The sequence below is a fragment of the Hippoglossus stenolepis genome, chromosome 6, assembly GCF_022539355.2.
Source record: "Hippoglossus stenolepis isolate QCI-W04-F060 chromosome 6, HSTE1.2, whole genome shotgun sequence".
Taxonomy (NCBI): domain Eukaryota; kingdom Metazoa; phylum Chordata; class Actinopteri; order Pleuronectiformes; family Pleuronectidae; genus Hippoglossus; species Hippoglossus stenolepis.
Genome location: NC_061488.1, coordinates 18,342,714 through 18,358,393, shown reverse-complemented (window position 1 = coordinate 18,358,393; position 15,680 = coordinate 18,342,714). Strand labels below are relative to the sequence as shown.

The following is a 15,680-nucleotide window of genomic DNA, read 5'->3' as shown; positions in this document are numbered from 1 at the left end:
TATAACTGACTCTAAAACCACTAATTGTCTATGCTAAGCTAGGCTAACCCCCTTAAAGCTCTTGTCTCACACAACGAGAAAACCAGTCAACATTACACACCAGGCCTCTGGTATTATAATGAGATATTCAGCAATCACACAATTTTGTGTTCAAGTACTTCTGGCCACATGATTCTCCACTAATATTCATAGTCTGTAATCGGATTAAACTTTGTACAAAATGCTAATTTATTTACAAAGCAAGAAAACAGTTAGTATAGTATATAAGTAAACATTCTCATGGTAACATGCACAAGAAGCCCCAAGAGAAACATCTGATAAAAGATTATGAATGTCACTTCGTCTCCTCGTCTGTTGTGATCAAATTTAACTTCAGTACATTCTTTAAAAACATCTTCTCCTCAGACTTTAACATCAGTGAATGTTGTGTGATTTTGAACATTGAAGCCACATGACGATAAACGACAGATTGAAAAACAGACCTGATTTTATATCTCAAACCTTTCATTCGATTAATTTCTACAAAATGTGCAAAGTTATTCATCACAAGTATTGTCAGCATTTCATACAACTCCCATGTACTTTAATAGCTTTTTTCTAAAATTAGTAGCTTTGTCAGTTAATTTCAAATAAAAACTTTTCTTTGAATTTCTCTGATAATAACTTCAGATTATCTGGGGACTGGTTGTTAGTTATTGTGACCATTTGGAAAAAGTCATTTATTGTAGTTTTATAAGTGCTATGTTTATACTTTTGAGTAATGGGGAACCCAAGTTATCGTACTTCTATTTTTAAGTAGCAGTACTTCTAGAGTAGATTCACTCTCATTTTTGTGTAAATTCAGCTAATTTAAAGAAATCTCTCTTTGCATTCAAGTACAAAAACAATGTACAGTATAAAAATAGTTAATTCAATATAGACAAAACAATAAATGAGTGAAACAATCACTGTTAAAAAATCTATTAAATCAGTTCATCCTGTCGGATCAGATCTTTTTTCCTCTTCATCGCTGCTGCTGCAGGAAGATGGCGGCACGTCCTCTCCCATCCTTTTTAACTTGGCTTTGTAGTACGCCTTCTTCATCCTGAACGCCTTCTCCTTCTGCCGCGCCGCTCTCCTCTTCTCCCTCACCAGCTCCTGCTCCCACGCCAGCACCTTCATCCTGTTCTCCCACTCCAGGATCTTCATCTGCTGCTGCTGCTCCAGAGCCTCCGCTCTCTGATGGTGCTCCAGCCTCGACAGCTCCACGGAGTCGGGCTTCACCGAGCGATGGCCGGCCTCCTCGGCCTCGCTGCCTGACGACAGGAGATGCTGGCTGATGAGCCTGGAGGTGCCTGAGAGGTCAGATTCGAAAAAAGGTCAGTGAGGGGAACTTGATGCTCCTGATGGTCCAGAATATGTTCTTTGAAAAAGGGTTTTTTACTGATGAATGAACTAAAGTTCCTCAGTACAATAGACTAATAATTATAAACCCATTTAGATGACCCTATAAAGCTCATGATTTGTGCAGTGGTTAGCCCAGTCACCTCACTACATCAAGGTTCCTGGTTCCGCCAGGGTTTTGATGTTTTTTTTTATTTAAGAGCGTAGTCTTCCAGTTTGAGAGCAGGACCGATCTTTTAATGCTATCACTCAAAACCGTGTGCTTGCAATCAAATAGCTCCTGCCTGTGCTTGGATTTCCTGTGCTCCAGCTTCAGCTCTTCTCCTCGCACGGGAAACATCAGGTCTCAGATAACGATAGGGAAATGAACCCATAGGTTTTGTTTGTTCTCCCTGGGTGCAGACTGGGGTTAGATAAATTGCTGAAATTAAAATGTGGGGATGAATGGCGATACACAGCGATATACTGGCGACTTGTCCGGGGTGTACCCGCCTCTCGCCTAATGTCAGCTGGGATTGGCTCCAGCTCTCCCATTATTCTCAAAACGATAAGCAGTAAAGAAAATGAATGGATGGAGTTAAAACACACTCGCAGGGAGTTCTACAAACTGGTGTGAAGATGACTTCCCCAAGTCACAAAATCAATATGATTTAAATTGATATTCCAATAAGAATTAGATGAAAAACTCTCATATAATGTGTTTTAGCAGAATGTTAAGTCTGCAGCTTTATTTCTTCTTCAAGACTCTGAACACTACTGGAGGGATGGAGCATCTCTCTTCCACTAGATGTTCCCGCGTCATTTAGTTTGAAGATGGTGGAAAAGTGTGATGTCTAACATGTTGTTGCAATATTTACCACAGGTGTTGAACTGAAGATAAAAACATGACTGACATCACTGATTCATTGATTCACAGCATTTTCAAACTCAAACTCATTCAGAGACCCTCAGGGGCTGCATGGATGTTTTACCACTCCCTCACATTTCAGCTTTTTCCTCTGATTGACCCGCCAATAAAAATACTGCGGAGCTGAGCTCTTTACAGTTTCTTGATCTGTCTTAATCAGGTTAATGCTGGAATATCACATGTTCATTCATAGGTCTGGACCCACATCCGATGAGTGTTTCTGGGCAGTAAATAGTGGAGCAGCTGGCACAGCTTCATGTGTGGGTACCTGGTGCTGTGAAGTAGGCGGAGGGGAATGTCACCTCCTGCAGCTCTGCATTGTGGGAGGTGGAGTTGTTAGTGGGGCCGTGGTGCAGGTGTGACCAGTCGCTGCCTGTCACCCTGTCCAACGTGTCCCGCTGGGGGCAGATGGCCACGTGCTCCTTGGTGTCCTCCGTCTGAGAGGAGGGGAACGAGCTGATTTAAGTGGTCGTGTCATGCTGGTGTCATGTTTGTCATTTCTAGCATTAATGTTGTGTTGCGTCTCTGAGCTCCTCCAGGGTTCGTTTAAATTCTGCAAATGTGTCTAAAATAAATGTTACACAAAACCATCACTTTTAAAATATTTACCCGACTGACGCTGCCGTTCACCTGCCCCGCGGCGTTTATCATCATCACATTTCCTGCTAATAAGGAGACAGGGAGAGGCTGCAGATGAATACATTTCAGGAAAATGAACAGAGAGCGCCTCCTTCTGGTGGAGCCTGGTACAACATCACCTTCACACAAACACACGTTTCCAAAGCATCTTCCAGCATCATGGCAGCACTTTACTATCAGTGTTTCCAACACACTCAGCATCAGTACAACTGCTCAGACTTTATAAGTCATGAAGAATGACTGCAAATTAGATATGTGCATGTGAAGCAGACGTGGGTATATTGTTGGAGAATAAATATTCATTTTAACAATGAAAAAGTACAAAATGTCAGATTTAATTACAAATTTACAGTCAGTGATGTAATTTTAGTTGATCCGAGAACTAAGAAATCCTACACATGATCACTGTGATCATTAATTCATGCATTATTTCATCACTTCCCAAAATCTAACTGTGTAGCAAACTGAACATGCTCAAGTGCAGCAGAGCAATACAAATAAAAGGCATTAAGTTGCCATGGCAGCAAGTATACTCCCTGCTGAAGTGCCCTTGAGCAGAATTACGACACATCCCTGAAGAAAAAGGTTTTGTATCTGATTCTGATAAAGTAATCAAGAGAAAAAGGAAACTCTAAAGTTGCACTATGGATTTACTATATGAATGAACTTTACACCACTGTTCACAGAGACCGATATGTGGATTTCACAGAAACAAACCTATCTCAGATTGTCTTGTTTTGCTGCCTGTTTTTGAATGAACTTGTCCTTTAAACAATGACACATTTTAAACCCGTTTGAATTTCTCCTCACCGTGTTCTCCTGTTACAACGTATTGCACAATCCCTCCCCTGGTGCTTATAGTATGTTTTATGTTATGTTTTTATATTTTTTATATTTATACTTTCACAAATACATCAAAGCAAACTTTATGTATAAACCTGCTTAGCATAAAACGTCTGATCACAAGCAGTGACACAGAGAAGGTCTTTGTAATCTCCTGAATGATTATAATAACCAGGTCTTAAATATATTATATTTAAGATGAATATAGATAAGATAAATATAAATATTTTGATTTACCGGAAATATATGGTGAAACATATTCAATAATAGGTTGTAACAATAATAGTTGCCAAATATCATGAAAAACATTTCTGTAGTTACACCTAAATACAATAACCTTCATATTTATTTGAGGGTGCATATGTTTGTGGTTGAATGTTACAGTTTATGAAGTTAATAATATTTAAAAAATTGGGTATTTGACAGGTTTAAACTTAATCTGGGGTCAACTCATGGATAAATATATTATTCTAATAGATTACTGGGTAGAGCATGTATGCATCTTAAGTTTCATATAGATAAATTTAGCAAATAACCCTAAACACACAATAATTACATCATCGTGACTGTTATTACCGCATCAGAGTGGTTTTGACTGTAGTTTCTGACAAAAGTGGTGGTTTTAAATGTATAATAACAGAGAAGCAAGGCTTATTACTATGAATTTATAATAGGGATTATTATGAATAACAAACTGTTACATTAGAACATGTGTATGTTGTGGTCGTGCAGAAATCGAACACATTTACATAACATACACACAAACGAGCTGAGGAAACACCGATCATCACCTGATCTCTACCACATGCACTCAGAGGTGCACGTGTCTCGTGCTGTTAAACCGTATTAGTAGTTCTAATGAGGGCAGCGAACGCAGCGGTTTTACCTTCCGCGAGTTTGCGCACCGCAGCTTTGTGACCAGCTCCTCCTGCGTGGCTGGTGAGCGCAGCCTCGCCCATGGTCTGCAGCTTGATGGATTTGCAGCAGGCTCTGCACCGGGCGAAGTGGATGTCCTGCGCGTCTTTCACCAGCCAGTCCTGGTAGATGCGCTTGGCGAGCCACGAGTCCTGGAACTTGCATTTCCCAGGCATCGTTTAAGCCGTGAAGCGAGCAGCACCGCTACCTGACTGACTGCTGACGACCAGCCAGCCCGCTGCGACGTGTTCAGGTCGCCTCGGAACATCCACACTACTCCCCATGATCCTAATACACACATCTACCAAAGTTTGTTTTATAAAACAAAGGCCTTCATTCATCCACTTTTATTTATTTATTTCGAACATAAAGTTAAGGACATGGAAAAGTACGCAGCGAATAATTATCAGATGATTCATACATACCTTTACTGAACAAACTCTGTTTACAAACTCAAGTGTGGAAACAGCAGCTTGTTTACAACGACAGAATTATAATAACTTAATTCATGGAGCACTTTCAAACACAAAGTACAAAATGCTGAAAACAAATACAAATCTGAATGACGTACATAAATAATAATGATAATAGTAATCACACAACAATTATAATAATAAAAGAGATAAAAGAACAAGAATAACATGGCACCAAGTAAATTTAGGAATATACCTTCAGAAAGAAGTGTGTTTTTAGTTTAGATTTAAAAGGCAACACCTCAAGAGACAGTGATTATTTTGGGAGAGAAACCTGATGGATGATGAATTTATGAAATATGATATTTATGAATATGATACACAACCATTTATATAGCCTAATTATATTGATCACATGTGACATTTTACTTGAGAGACCCTCTATAACAACTTAATTTCTAAGTTTCTCACATAAATATTCAGTAGTTTCAGGGTCTTTTCAACAAATCCACAAGTATCAACTTCAAAATTATAACTTTTTCATACATTTTGATCTGCTGTATAAACATTATAATGATAGTTTATCATCCGCAGGTCTTTCATTTCAGGTGGAATTTCAGGTTAGTCATAATAAATTCAGTGCCTGGGACGCTAAACTATTTCTTTTCCAGAAAACACCTAAACGCATCACATCCCAGCTGCAGTGGGTCACATGTATCGTGTCCTCCAATAAAAATACTGCTTTCCTTTTTTCAACCAATCAGCGACGAGAGAGCAGGCAGAGTAACCTGATTGGTAAAACGCGGCACGGAAGACAGCAATAACACATGGGTGCTGTGTGTGTGTGCAGGTCGTGCACCGTAAAACCTGTGTTTTTATATAGATAAGAAACATATATATATAGAAAGTGTTTGAGGCGTTTAAACAGTAAAACGTGTAGCGACATTAATATTAACCCAGAAAAATCACTTTTATTTTTATTCAACAAATTGCTCCTGCTGCTCCTCCTGCTCCTCCTGCTGCTCCTGCTGCTAACTGGAAGGCTACTGGTGACTGAACCCACCATTGGACCTGGACCTCATGTTGCCTGTTTGCTGTATTTCCCTCCACTGACAGTGACACTGATGCGCCAGTAAAAGTGAGTGCTCCTTCCTCAGGAGATGGAGGCAGCAGCTCTGGTCGCTCCAGTCACAGCTGTGCAGTTCATTCAGGATCTATTTCTCCTCACAGGTTGGTTTCTAAACTTCTCACAATGGTTTTTCTACTCGTGTGATTTTATTTGATCTATTTAGGCTAATGTATTTATATTTGTTTAGTACATTCAGTAGAGCTGTACTATGTATGGCTAATCACTACTGTACTGTACAACAGTGGGCTGTATACATTATATTAAGATAAACATTTACATATCTGTTGATATTGATAATTATCATGATTAATGTGACATTAATATTTGAAAGACTGGTTTTTGCTCCTGACTGAAGGTTCTGGTTTTACACTCTTCTTCTTCTTCTTCTTCTTCTACGAGCAGAGAATGACACTTGATTAACACTAAAGCATTTTACAAACCCGAGGTCAATCAACGATGTGTTCAATACCTCCTCACTGTGCGTACACAATGCAGACGCTTTATATTGACGCATTTTAGACTTTTGTTATATTGTTATTGATGAGAATTACATTGAAATCGTTAATTTATTGTTGACATTGTTTTATTTCCCAGCCCCAGTACAACACTCATTTAGGTTGTTTGTTCTTCTCTGCAGGAGAGGGTCCAGTCCTGACGGTGTACAGTCTCGAGCCTCGTCCTAAAGCCTCTGCTTCACTGAGTGTGCTCCAACACTACAGAATCCATGGAGTCAGACCAAGACGTCAAGACGCTGTCACAGCTCAGAAGAAACATGGTCAGAATGAGCAGATGTTGTTTAACACTTTCATTCTCAGTTCTGTTTCCTTATTGTTTCGACGATTAGTTTTGAATTGACGGGCAGATTTGATGAAGTAAGATGGACAAGCCTTAGGACAAGGAACCTTTTAACTACGTGGAGGTGATCAGCAGGATTTAAACAAATGCTTTTATTGTCATGCACAGTGTCCCAGTGGTACAAATAGTAACATAACTCTCAGACAAGTAGACACATTATAGTCTGATGAAGAAGTTAATACAAAACATTGGTTTTTAAACAGATATGCATTCATTTATATTGCACATAGTAACATTTCAACAAAAGTCCATAAAGGGAGAGCAGCTGTGTCCGTGCATGCCACAATATTCCCCTCTTCTTTCCCTGACTCGAAACACTATAGACTAGGAGGAGTCAGACACTGGGGAGAGGGCGACGGGTGAGCTGCTCATTTTGAGCTTCATAACCGCTCCTTAGAAACCTGTGGGTGACGTCACGGAGGCAACAACCATCTCTATTTTCTGTCTATGGTTGTTTGTCGTCTTCTTCTTCTGTTATATTTCTGGTGGTACATGATGGTTTCAAAGTAATATATTGGATTTCAAAGTAAAGGTTTGCAAAGTAAAAAGTAAAATTAGTATATTTTTGCCGAAGTTTACATGAATGTCAGGTGATGGGAATATTATCTTTGGCTGTAATTGTCAGTAGATGGTTGGAAAAACTGCTTTTTGGAGTTGTTGTTGTTGTGTTTTTTTGTTCCTCTTATATATTCACAATATTCCTCTCCTCTGTCACTCCCCAGGACTCAGCTCCACCACAGGGCCTAACTTCTACGACCTGGCAGTGTTTGGGGGCAAGGCTGTGAGGCTGGTGAGGCTCCATGTGGGTCTGCAGGATGGGGACCAGTTCCACCTGGAGGTCTTGGGTCCCCTCATGGAGTTACAGGACTGGGCCCTGGATGTTCGCTGGCTTTCTGGAGACAAACACTCACTTCTCTGTGTGGCCTTAGCTCACAATAGTGCTCTTCTCCTGGATGTCAACACAGGCACTGCCCTGGTTCAGCGCTCCTGTCTGGAGGGATGTCTGCTGTACTCTGCCCTCCTTCTTGTACATGAATCTTGGGCAGATGTTGTCTTAGTAGGTGGGACTGTTTTCAACCAGCTGGTTGTCTGGAAGCCTGGTGGAGGAGATCGAGGAGGAGACAGTTATTCTAAATGCAAAGCTCCAGTGGAGAGACGTCTGCTTGGGCACAGTGGGGTCATCTTCAACATCTCCTACCTCCAGGAGAGGGGTTGGCTGGCTTCAGCCTCTGATGATCGCAGCGTAAGGGTGTGGGGTGTTGGGGTTTTAGGGGGCCCTGGGGGTAAATGTGGGGACCTGAATCCAGCTTGTTTACGAGTCCTGTATGGACACCAGGCTAGGGTGTTCTCCGTGCGTCTCTCCCCCGGGAAGGTGTTCAGTGCTGGGGAGGACGGGGCCTGTTTAGTCTGGGACTGGGCTGCAGGTGGGAAGGTGGTTCGGACGTTGAAGGGACACCGAGCAGGGGGCGTGCGTTCACTGGCAGTGAGTGAGGGGACAGAAGAAGAGAGATGGGTGGCTACAGGGGGGGCAGATGGAGGGGTGAGGTTGTGGAGGTTGCAGGGGACTGAGGAGAAGACGGAGGAAGCAGTGACAGACAAACTAACAGACCTGAAATTCCCAGGACACAGTTTGCCTAAAGTGGTTTGTGTAGCAGGAGAAGAGGATGAAAATGAAAGTTGGAGCCAGAGTAAGATTGTGGCTTGCACTGACCAAGGAAATATTTATCAATACAGCAATGGGACGTGGGAGAATTTATGGCAAGGGACTCCTGACTTTCATTCTTACTGTGTGATGGAAACAGTCTGCATCAATGTGAAAGACTCCACAGCCAAAGTTAATTTGTGTGCTGTGGGAAACCTCAGTGGGTCCATTCAGGTCTTCCCCATCTCTCAACCTCACGCTGGGATCCTTCTCTCAGGTGGTTCAGGGAAGATCCACAGTCTCATTTGGAAAGAGGGAGGAGCAGGCATGTGTTTGCTGGCGTCAGGTGCTGAAGGACTCGTCTATCGCTGGTGTGTAGAGGTCAAATTAAATGATAACCAATCCTTAGCTCTCAATGCCAATCCTCTTCTTCCTTTCCTTCTTCCTCCCTGCGGCAAACGCTGGCTGTTGGCTGCATTGTGCCTCCACTCCAGGTCACAGGGGGCGCTCTGGGTTTGCGGGGACAGGAGAGGGTCCCTGCTTTTGTATCAAGAAGGAGGAGAAGCCGCACCAAAGAAAGGAGATGATGCACAGGCATATGAAGGGGAAGAGGAGGAAAACATAAGGGATGGAGTTGGAAAAAGCAGTATCATGGAGCAGAGAAAGAACAGTGAAGTGCACGAACTACAGCTGCAACCTTTAAGCTGCCTGTTCGGGGTGCACGGAAAACAGGGTGTAACATCAGTGTGTGAATACGGAGGACTCCTCTACAGCAGCGGCAGGGATGGCTGTGTGAGAGTTTTTAGAGTTCAACAAACACCACGAGAAAAACCTGAAGAAAACAGTAAAAATATCGCTGAAAAGACTGTAGGGAACCACGAGCAGCTTCAGCTGGAGGTTCTGCGAGTTCAGCGGGCCTGTAAAGGTATGGAGTGGCTGGAGAAAGTTATGATTCTCCAACCTGAAATTCCCGAGGAAGAGGAGGCCAGAGAGGAAGGTGAGAACCACTCTAAGACAGGAGGAGAAGATGTACAGGCAGAAAATGAGGCAAGAGAAGCCAGGTTTGTCATCGCTGGCTTCCACGCTGTCCACTTTGTGGTGTGGGACCCGGTGAGGCAGGAGAGGCTGTTTGCGGTGCCTTGTGGTGGGGGGCATCGCTCTTGGGTTCTCTGGCCGTCACACAAAAGGGTTTGGCCTGGATATGGAGCTCTGGTCTTCATCAAGCACGGGGCTGTCCTGGCTTCACATCCTCCCGGAGAGGAAGCGAGCTGGGCTGGTAGGACAGGAAGGACTGGAGGATGGGGCCTGAGAGAGGGCATCCACGGGAAGGGGGTCGGGTGTGTATGCAGGCTGGGGATGATAGAGGGAAGAGGCTGTGACTCTGTGATTCAAACGACTGCAAGTGTGACGGAAACTGAAAGAAAGGTGGTGGAGCGAGAGCGAGGGCATTGGGAGGTGTTGGTGACGGGAGGAGAGGACACCAGCTTAACCGTCCTCGCGGTACATCCCAACTCCAGCAACATCAAAGTCCTCTCAGTAATTACAGACCACATCTCGAGTGTGAGGACGGTGATGGCAATAAAGCATGCAGGGGGAGAGAGTGTTCACCAGTCACAGTCTCTCTCGACCTTGCTCTTCTCAGCCGGCGGCCGGGCTCAAATGCAGTGTTACCGGCTGTTGATTGGCTGGGACCAGCAGAGATTGATTCCTTCCTGTCAGGTGATCCAGGTGGCCAGTCACCGACTGGATGAACAGTGGGAGAGGAAGCGGAACCGACATAAGACGGTGAAAATGGATCCAGAAACAAGGCAAGTTCATGGTTGTAATGTTGGAGACGTTCACACAAAGTGACGCACATAAAAAAGCTTTAATGTCGCTTCACCACTATTATTGTCTGCACACGTGTGAAGAATCAAACCATCAAGGATTCAACAACCTCTAGCTTGTGTCTTTTCCTTTTTCCTGTTCTTTAGTCTCCATTTTCTTTATAGCTGCTTTCAGACATGCACTGAACTCCAGATACTTTTCTGAAATTTTCTGGATGATATGTATGTGAGTACGCAAATGTCCGAGTCAGTTGCTGTTTGTGATCGTGTCCGAATGAGCCTGTGTGAGAAAACAGCAGGATTCACTTTGAGCGAGTTTTGATGCATCGTTTTAATGATGGCTTCTGACACGTGATGGGCGCAAAACTGAAAAGCCACATATACGATAAATATATCTCAGGTTGAAAAAGAGGTGCAGTACACATATAATACACAGATGAAGATGTCAACTTGGAAAGAGCGATGATAAGGGGTCAACGCTGGTGTTGATGTGCTGTTAACACTGCTGTGCAAACACGTGATCTCTGCAGCAGAATTACAAAGTTACGTCCTACCTGAACACTACGGAGATTTCTGTGTTGTTGTGAACACGTCTGACCCTGAGAATCTCCTGCTGCGTTGTTCTTGTGTGAAAGACCAACTCTGGAGATAGTCCAAAATCAATCGTGCAAACTTTCCGCAGAAAAAAGCTACACATTCTCCAAAATGTCTATAGATTACATGTAAATATATACCCTTCTCTGTTTCTGCAGCTATGGATCTACCTCTGTGCTACCAGTTGTGTCTGTGTGTTTTCAGGTACATGTCCATAGTGGTGGTGGATGAGAGAGCAGACTGTGTTCTTCTGGCTCTGGCCTGCAGTGACGGAGCTGTCAGGTTGGTCACAGCACAGCAGACACTGTTCTCCACAGCGGGAGAACAAAGAAAACACAGAGTCTCTCAAGCAGTTTTAAAGTGTTATTATGTTTATTTCGTTCACTGCAGCCAGGAATGTTTCAAGGGATTTGGGGGGCAGAAGGCAAAACAAAACACACACAAGTACTAGTAAAGTAGTATAAAGTAGTAAAGTTCAAGTGTAAACCCCCACCACCATCCGAGGCCAAACAAACCTCTACAATTATGAAGTTTAGGCAGAATGTATGTGGCCTCAGGGGGTTTCCGACTGGTCCCCTGGCTACAGCATTGATGGGTGTAACTCAGTGTAAGACACAGTTGAAATGTGTTACTCAGTTTACTCGGCCTAAATGAGTTCATAAAACACAAATATTAAGAATGATGGGTTGTATCTCTCCTTTGAGATTGTCAATTTCGAGTAACCTTGTTGTATTATTTATTTCATCGGCATATTACGCTGTCCAACCTGTGTCCTTCTCTAACCTCCATCACTGTCTTTTCCAGACTGTTCTCTGTCAATGAAGGTAAACATCGGATTGATTTGTTGTGGGAGACGTTTCACCACAAGCGCTGTGTGCTCAGTGTCGCCACCTGCAGCCTGGAGGACGGAAAAGGCAGCAGGTGATCCATGTTTGATCTGCTCGAAGTGAATTCATTCATTCACCAACTTATTGGTTGTCTTCCTTTTTAAAAAAAAAAAAAAAAAAATGATCCAAACCACTGATTGTTTTGAATATATGTTTTTATCATTTTTAAACACGCAATTTTAGAAACGAGTAGTAACGGACTGAATACAGGGAAGCACTAACTCTACCTGTGTCGGGAACATGTGGTGAAAACCATCTCTAATGTACAGTAATGTTTAAATCTATGACACTGTGCCCTCTCTCAGGTATAAGCTGCTGTTCAGTGCTGCGACAGATGGCAAAATTGCAGTTTGGGATTTGACTGACGCTTCCTCCTCAAAAGATACTTCAATCGATGCTCCAACTCCACCGACCCCCTGCCTCGACATTCCTGCCCACCAGAGCGGCATCAACTCATTGGCTGTTTGTGCAGAGGAACTGGGACTAGAAGAGGGTGGTTGCCTGGTAACTGTTGCTAGTGGAGGGGATGATGGGCAGCTGACAGTGTCCACGATCAGGGTGCAGTACCCAGAAGACAGGCAGACTGGGGGCAGCAGAGGGCTTTCTCAGATTTCACAACCCGAGTTCCAACCCCAGAACCAGCTTCAGCTCCATCTCCACAGACACATGGACATCCCACTGGCCCACGCTTCCCCTATTACCGCTGTAAAGCTCCTGACCCCAGGCCTGGTGGTCTCTACTTCTTCAGATCAGAGGGTTTGCCTGTGGAGGGTATCCAGTACCGGTATCAGCCACAGAGAGACGCTGTGCTCCCATGTTGCAGACGCTGCAGGACTTTCTGTGTGGGAGGGGCAGATGATGGACAGTGAGGAAGGAGATGAAAACACAATATTTGAGGCTGAGGAGATTTCAGTTTGTGGAGAAGGGATTGAGGCAGGATTAGAAACAGAGAGGAAGAGCACAGAGGCTGAGAAAGCTGGGAGGCTCAGGACCAGTGATGAGAGAGGAGGCGAGACAGGGAATCAAACACACACCGACAGTGTGGTTAAGAGAGAGGGTGACGGGAAAGACTGTTGTGAGAGCAGGAAAAAGAGAGAGAAGACGGGATGGGTGCTGGTCTGTGGTCAGGGCCTCCAGCTGCTCCGAGTCCCAAACACAGACACATGGACAGAGGGAAGACTAAAAAGACAGTCACACACAGTCAAAGTCAAAGTGACTTTACAAGAAAAGTCAAAGTATGTGGAATCAGAAAATAACAGTGAATGAACTGAATGAACACATTTTTTTGACATTATTTAAAAATCATCCGTCAAATGATAAGATTGCAGCTGCATAAATGAAAAGAAATTAGGGAATAATACTCTATTGATTTTATTAAATTATTTTCATTCAGCTTTCGCAAAGCATCAGAAATGGATCATTCTAGATTCCAAAGACAGACAGGTACAGGGAGGAACATTATCAAAGCTGTATGAAGAGATATGAAACTGTTTTAATTTGTCATTAATTTCAGCGAACCTTAGAAAACTCCTCTGAAAATATGATGTGGGCAGCTTATCTGCCTGGAATCAGACTCGACTTCCTTTTGCACAGTGACTACCTGCAAAAAGCATCAAGGAAAAATACACTTTCATGCCTATTTCAAAGAATCATTTAAACCATCTCTGTTGTGTTGGAGCCGTCTTTGGCCTCTTTCAAGGAGAAGCACCGCTCTGCTCAGCGATGGCTGAAATGACTGCAGTTATTTTTTATACAGTTTGTTACATCTCAGCCAGGAAATGAAGCAGTTTTTACTTGAAAAGACTCTTGGGACTGTAGAAATGTTAAAGAACAAGGACAAACCAAAGGCTGCCTTCACCAAATGTCTCAATGCACCAAATTCCTCAAACAAATTGGGAGATTTGTGGTTTTTATATCTAAGCAAGAGTTTGGGCACCATCCCCTCCTAATACATACTCCTGATTTACATTTGAGCAAAGCATTTCATTCAGATGTATTTAGAGAGGAGCTGCTTTCCCGGAATTACGTCAATTAAATTGTAGTTGATAGTATATTGTACAAAAAAAGATACTGTATACAAATCATACCAAGTGATAGCATTTACCAACCTAGGAGATAGTATTTGCAGATGGGAGATTTTTTTTTTCTTTTTCTCATGATGCTGGATGTGTTTTTCTTCTTCATGTTGCTGAAAATGGTCAAATAAAAGGATGAGCTTGGTTTATAAGCCCTTGAAAAAGTTTTCAGTTATTCTTGGCTGAGTTATAATTTGGTTTAGATGAAGGTATGGGCTGAGCATTGGTTCTCCCGCGTGTTTAGAAATACCACCGTGTATTTATTTCCACTTCAGCAAGTATTTGCTTTTTATGTCACGCTGTCATTCATTCATTCATTCATCACACACAGTTTTGTGTATATTCAGGCCCAGGGTGATGAAATAGTATTTCTGTTGTGAGTATTACAAACTATTTTGTGTGTATGTGTGTGAGGGTTGAGACTTGCTTGGAGTTTTAGGCATTTAGTTGTGATGATTAAGGTTAGGGGCCATTGAGTGTACTCACTAAGACAGAAGTACAAGCTTGTGTGAAATGCTAAATTAGCGGGGTGGAGTGTGTTGTGATATGAAATGCTAATACTGTCTGAGTGGCAGCTTTGTCTCATGTTTCCTTTGAGGAATGAGGAAAAGAGGGGTAGACTGAACAGTGAAGGAGGAGAGGGGAGGAGAAAAGATGGAGGGATCTGAGGAGGGAAAGGGCAAGAGGGAGGAAAACAATATATTTTACGAGAACATATTCTAAATGTTATGCAGGCAAGTTTTGCTGTAAGTGAGGTAATAGTTAAGCTTATCCTGAAGGCTCATTCTGAACTTGACTCAGAGGGAGAATTGGTGAAGGAGCACCTTGATGCTGCTAAGGATCTGTTGGGACCAAACACAGTAACATTCTTCCAAAGACTCAGTTTGCTTCAAAAAGCATTTTTGATCAAATAGGGTTAGGGGGTTAAATCAAATTACAGATAGGGCACAAGATATACAAAATTTTAAATACAGCAAAAAATGTGCAGTTTTTCTCTCTGTGACGACAATCAAATCACAGACATAAAAAAATTTAACCTTTTTTTGTGTATGTTTACTGCCGAGTTTGATACCTGTAAGTATTTACCATTGTTGTGAGGCATGTATGCTGTGGCAATTGCAACTGAAAAGTAGCAACATTACATTTTCTCACGCTGACATAACATGAGCCTGATATGACATCTGAACGCGCTGATGGGTTTATACAACTCCTCCAGGTGTGTGGTGTCACCTTTCAGGACATGAACACTAAACTAAATTTATTGAACAAATTAGTTGTGTCAATAATTTGAAACCAGCTGAGCCAACAACTTACATACAGTCGTTGAACTTAAAATTCCCTTGAGCCCCAACTTCATGTATTTGTGGAGGATTTTCCAGTTCTGCTTGCATCTCTGTTTGGAACTAGTGTGAGGAGTTATTTTTTTAAACTGACTCCAGCAACTTGGCCGTTCTAAAGACTGACAGACCCAAGTCTGGAAAGCAAGCTGAAAGTGGCATCATCATCTCGACCATCTGACATCAGACACCCGGCCAAAGAGAAGCAGCTCCAGTCATCACATTACAGAGGTTT

The 15,680-nt window shown here is 42.7% G+C and overlaps 2 protein-coding genes across 2 annotated transcripts; one reads left to right on the top strand and one right to left on the bottom strand.

Moving 5' to 3' along the window:
* Nucleotides 1-204: 204 nt before the first annotated feature.
* Nucleotides 205-4,934, bottom strand: LOC118111146. The gene is made up of 4 exons (XM_035159503.2): nucleotides 4,659-4,934; nucleotides 2,900-2,955; nucleotides 2,559-2,727; nucleotides 205-1,334 (listed from the first exon to the last, which is right to left on the bottom strand). Exons 1-4 carry the CDS (start codon nucleotides 4,861-4,863, stop codon nucleotides 973-975), a joined length of 792 nt encoding a protein of 263 aa, XP_035015394.1. The 5' UTR covers nucleotides 4,864-4,934; the 3' UTR covers nucleotides 205-972.
* A 944-nt stretch (nucleotides 4,935-5,878) lies between these two features.
* wdr6 (WD repeat domain 6) lies at nucleotides 5,879-14,272 on the top strand. The gene is made up of 6 exons (XM_035159501.2): nucleotides 5,879-6,330; nucleotides 6,867-7,004; nucleotides 7,807-10,534; nucleotides 11,351-11,428; nucleotides 11,951-12,067; nucleotides 12,339-14,272. Exons 1-6 carry the CDS (start codon nucleotides 6,261-6,263, stop codon nucleotides 13,297-13,299), a joined length of 4,092 nt encoding a protein of 1,363 aa, XP_035015392.2. The 5' UTR covers nucleotides 5,879-6,260; the 3' UTR covers nucleotides 13,300-14,272.
* Nucleotides 14,273-15,680: the final 1,408 nt, after the last annotated feature.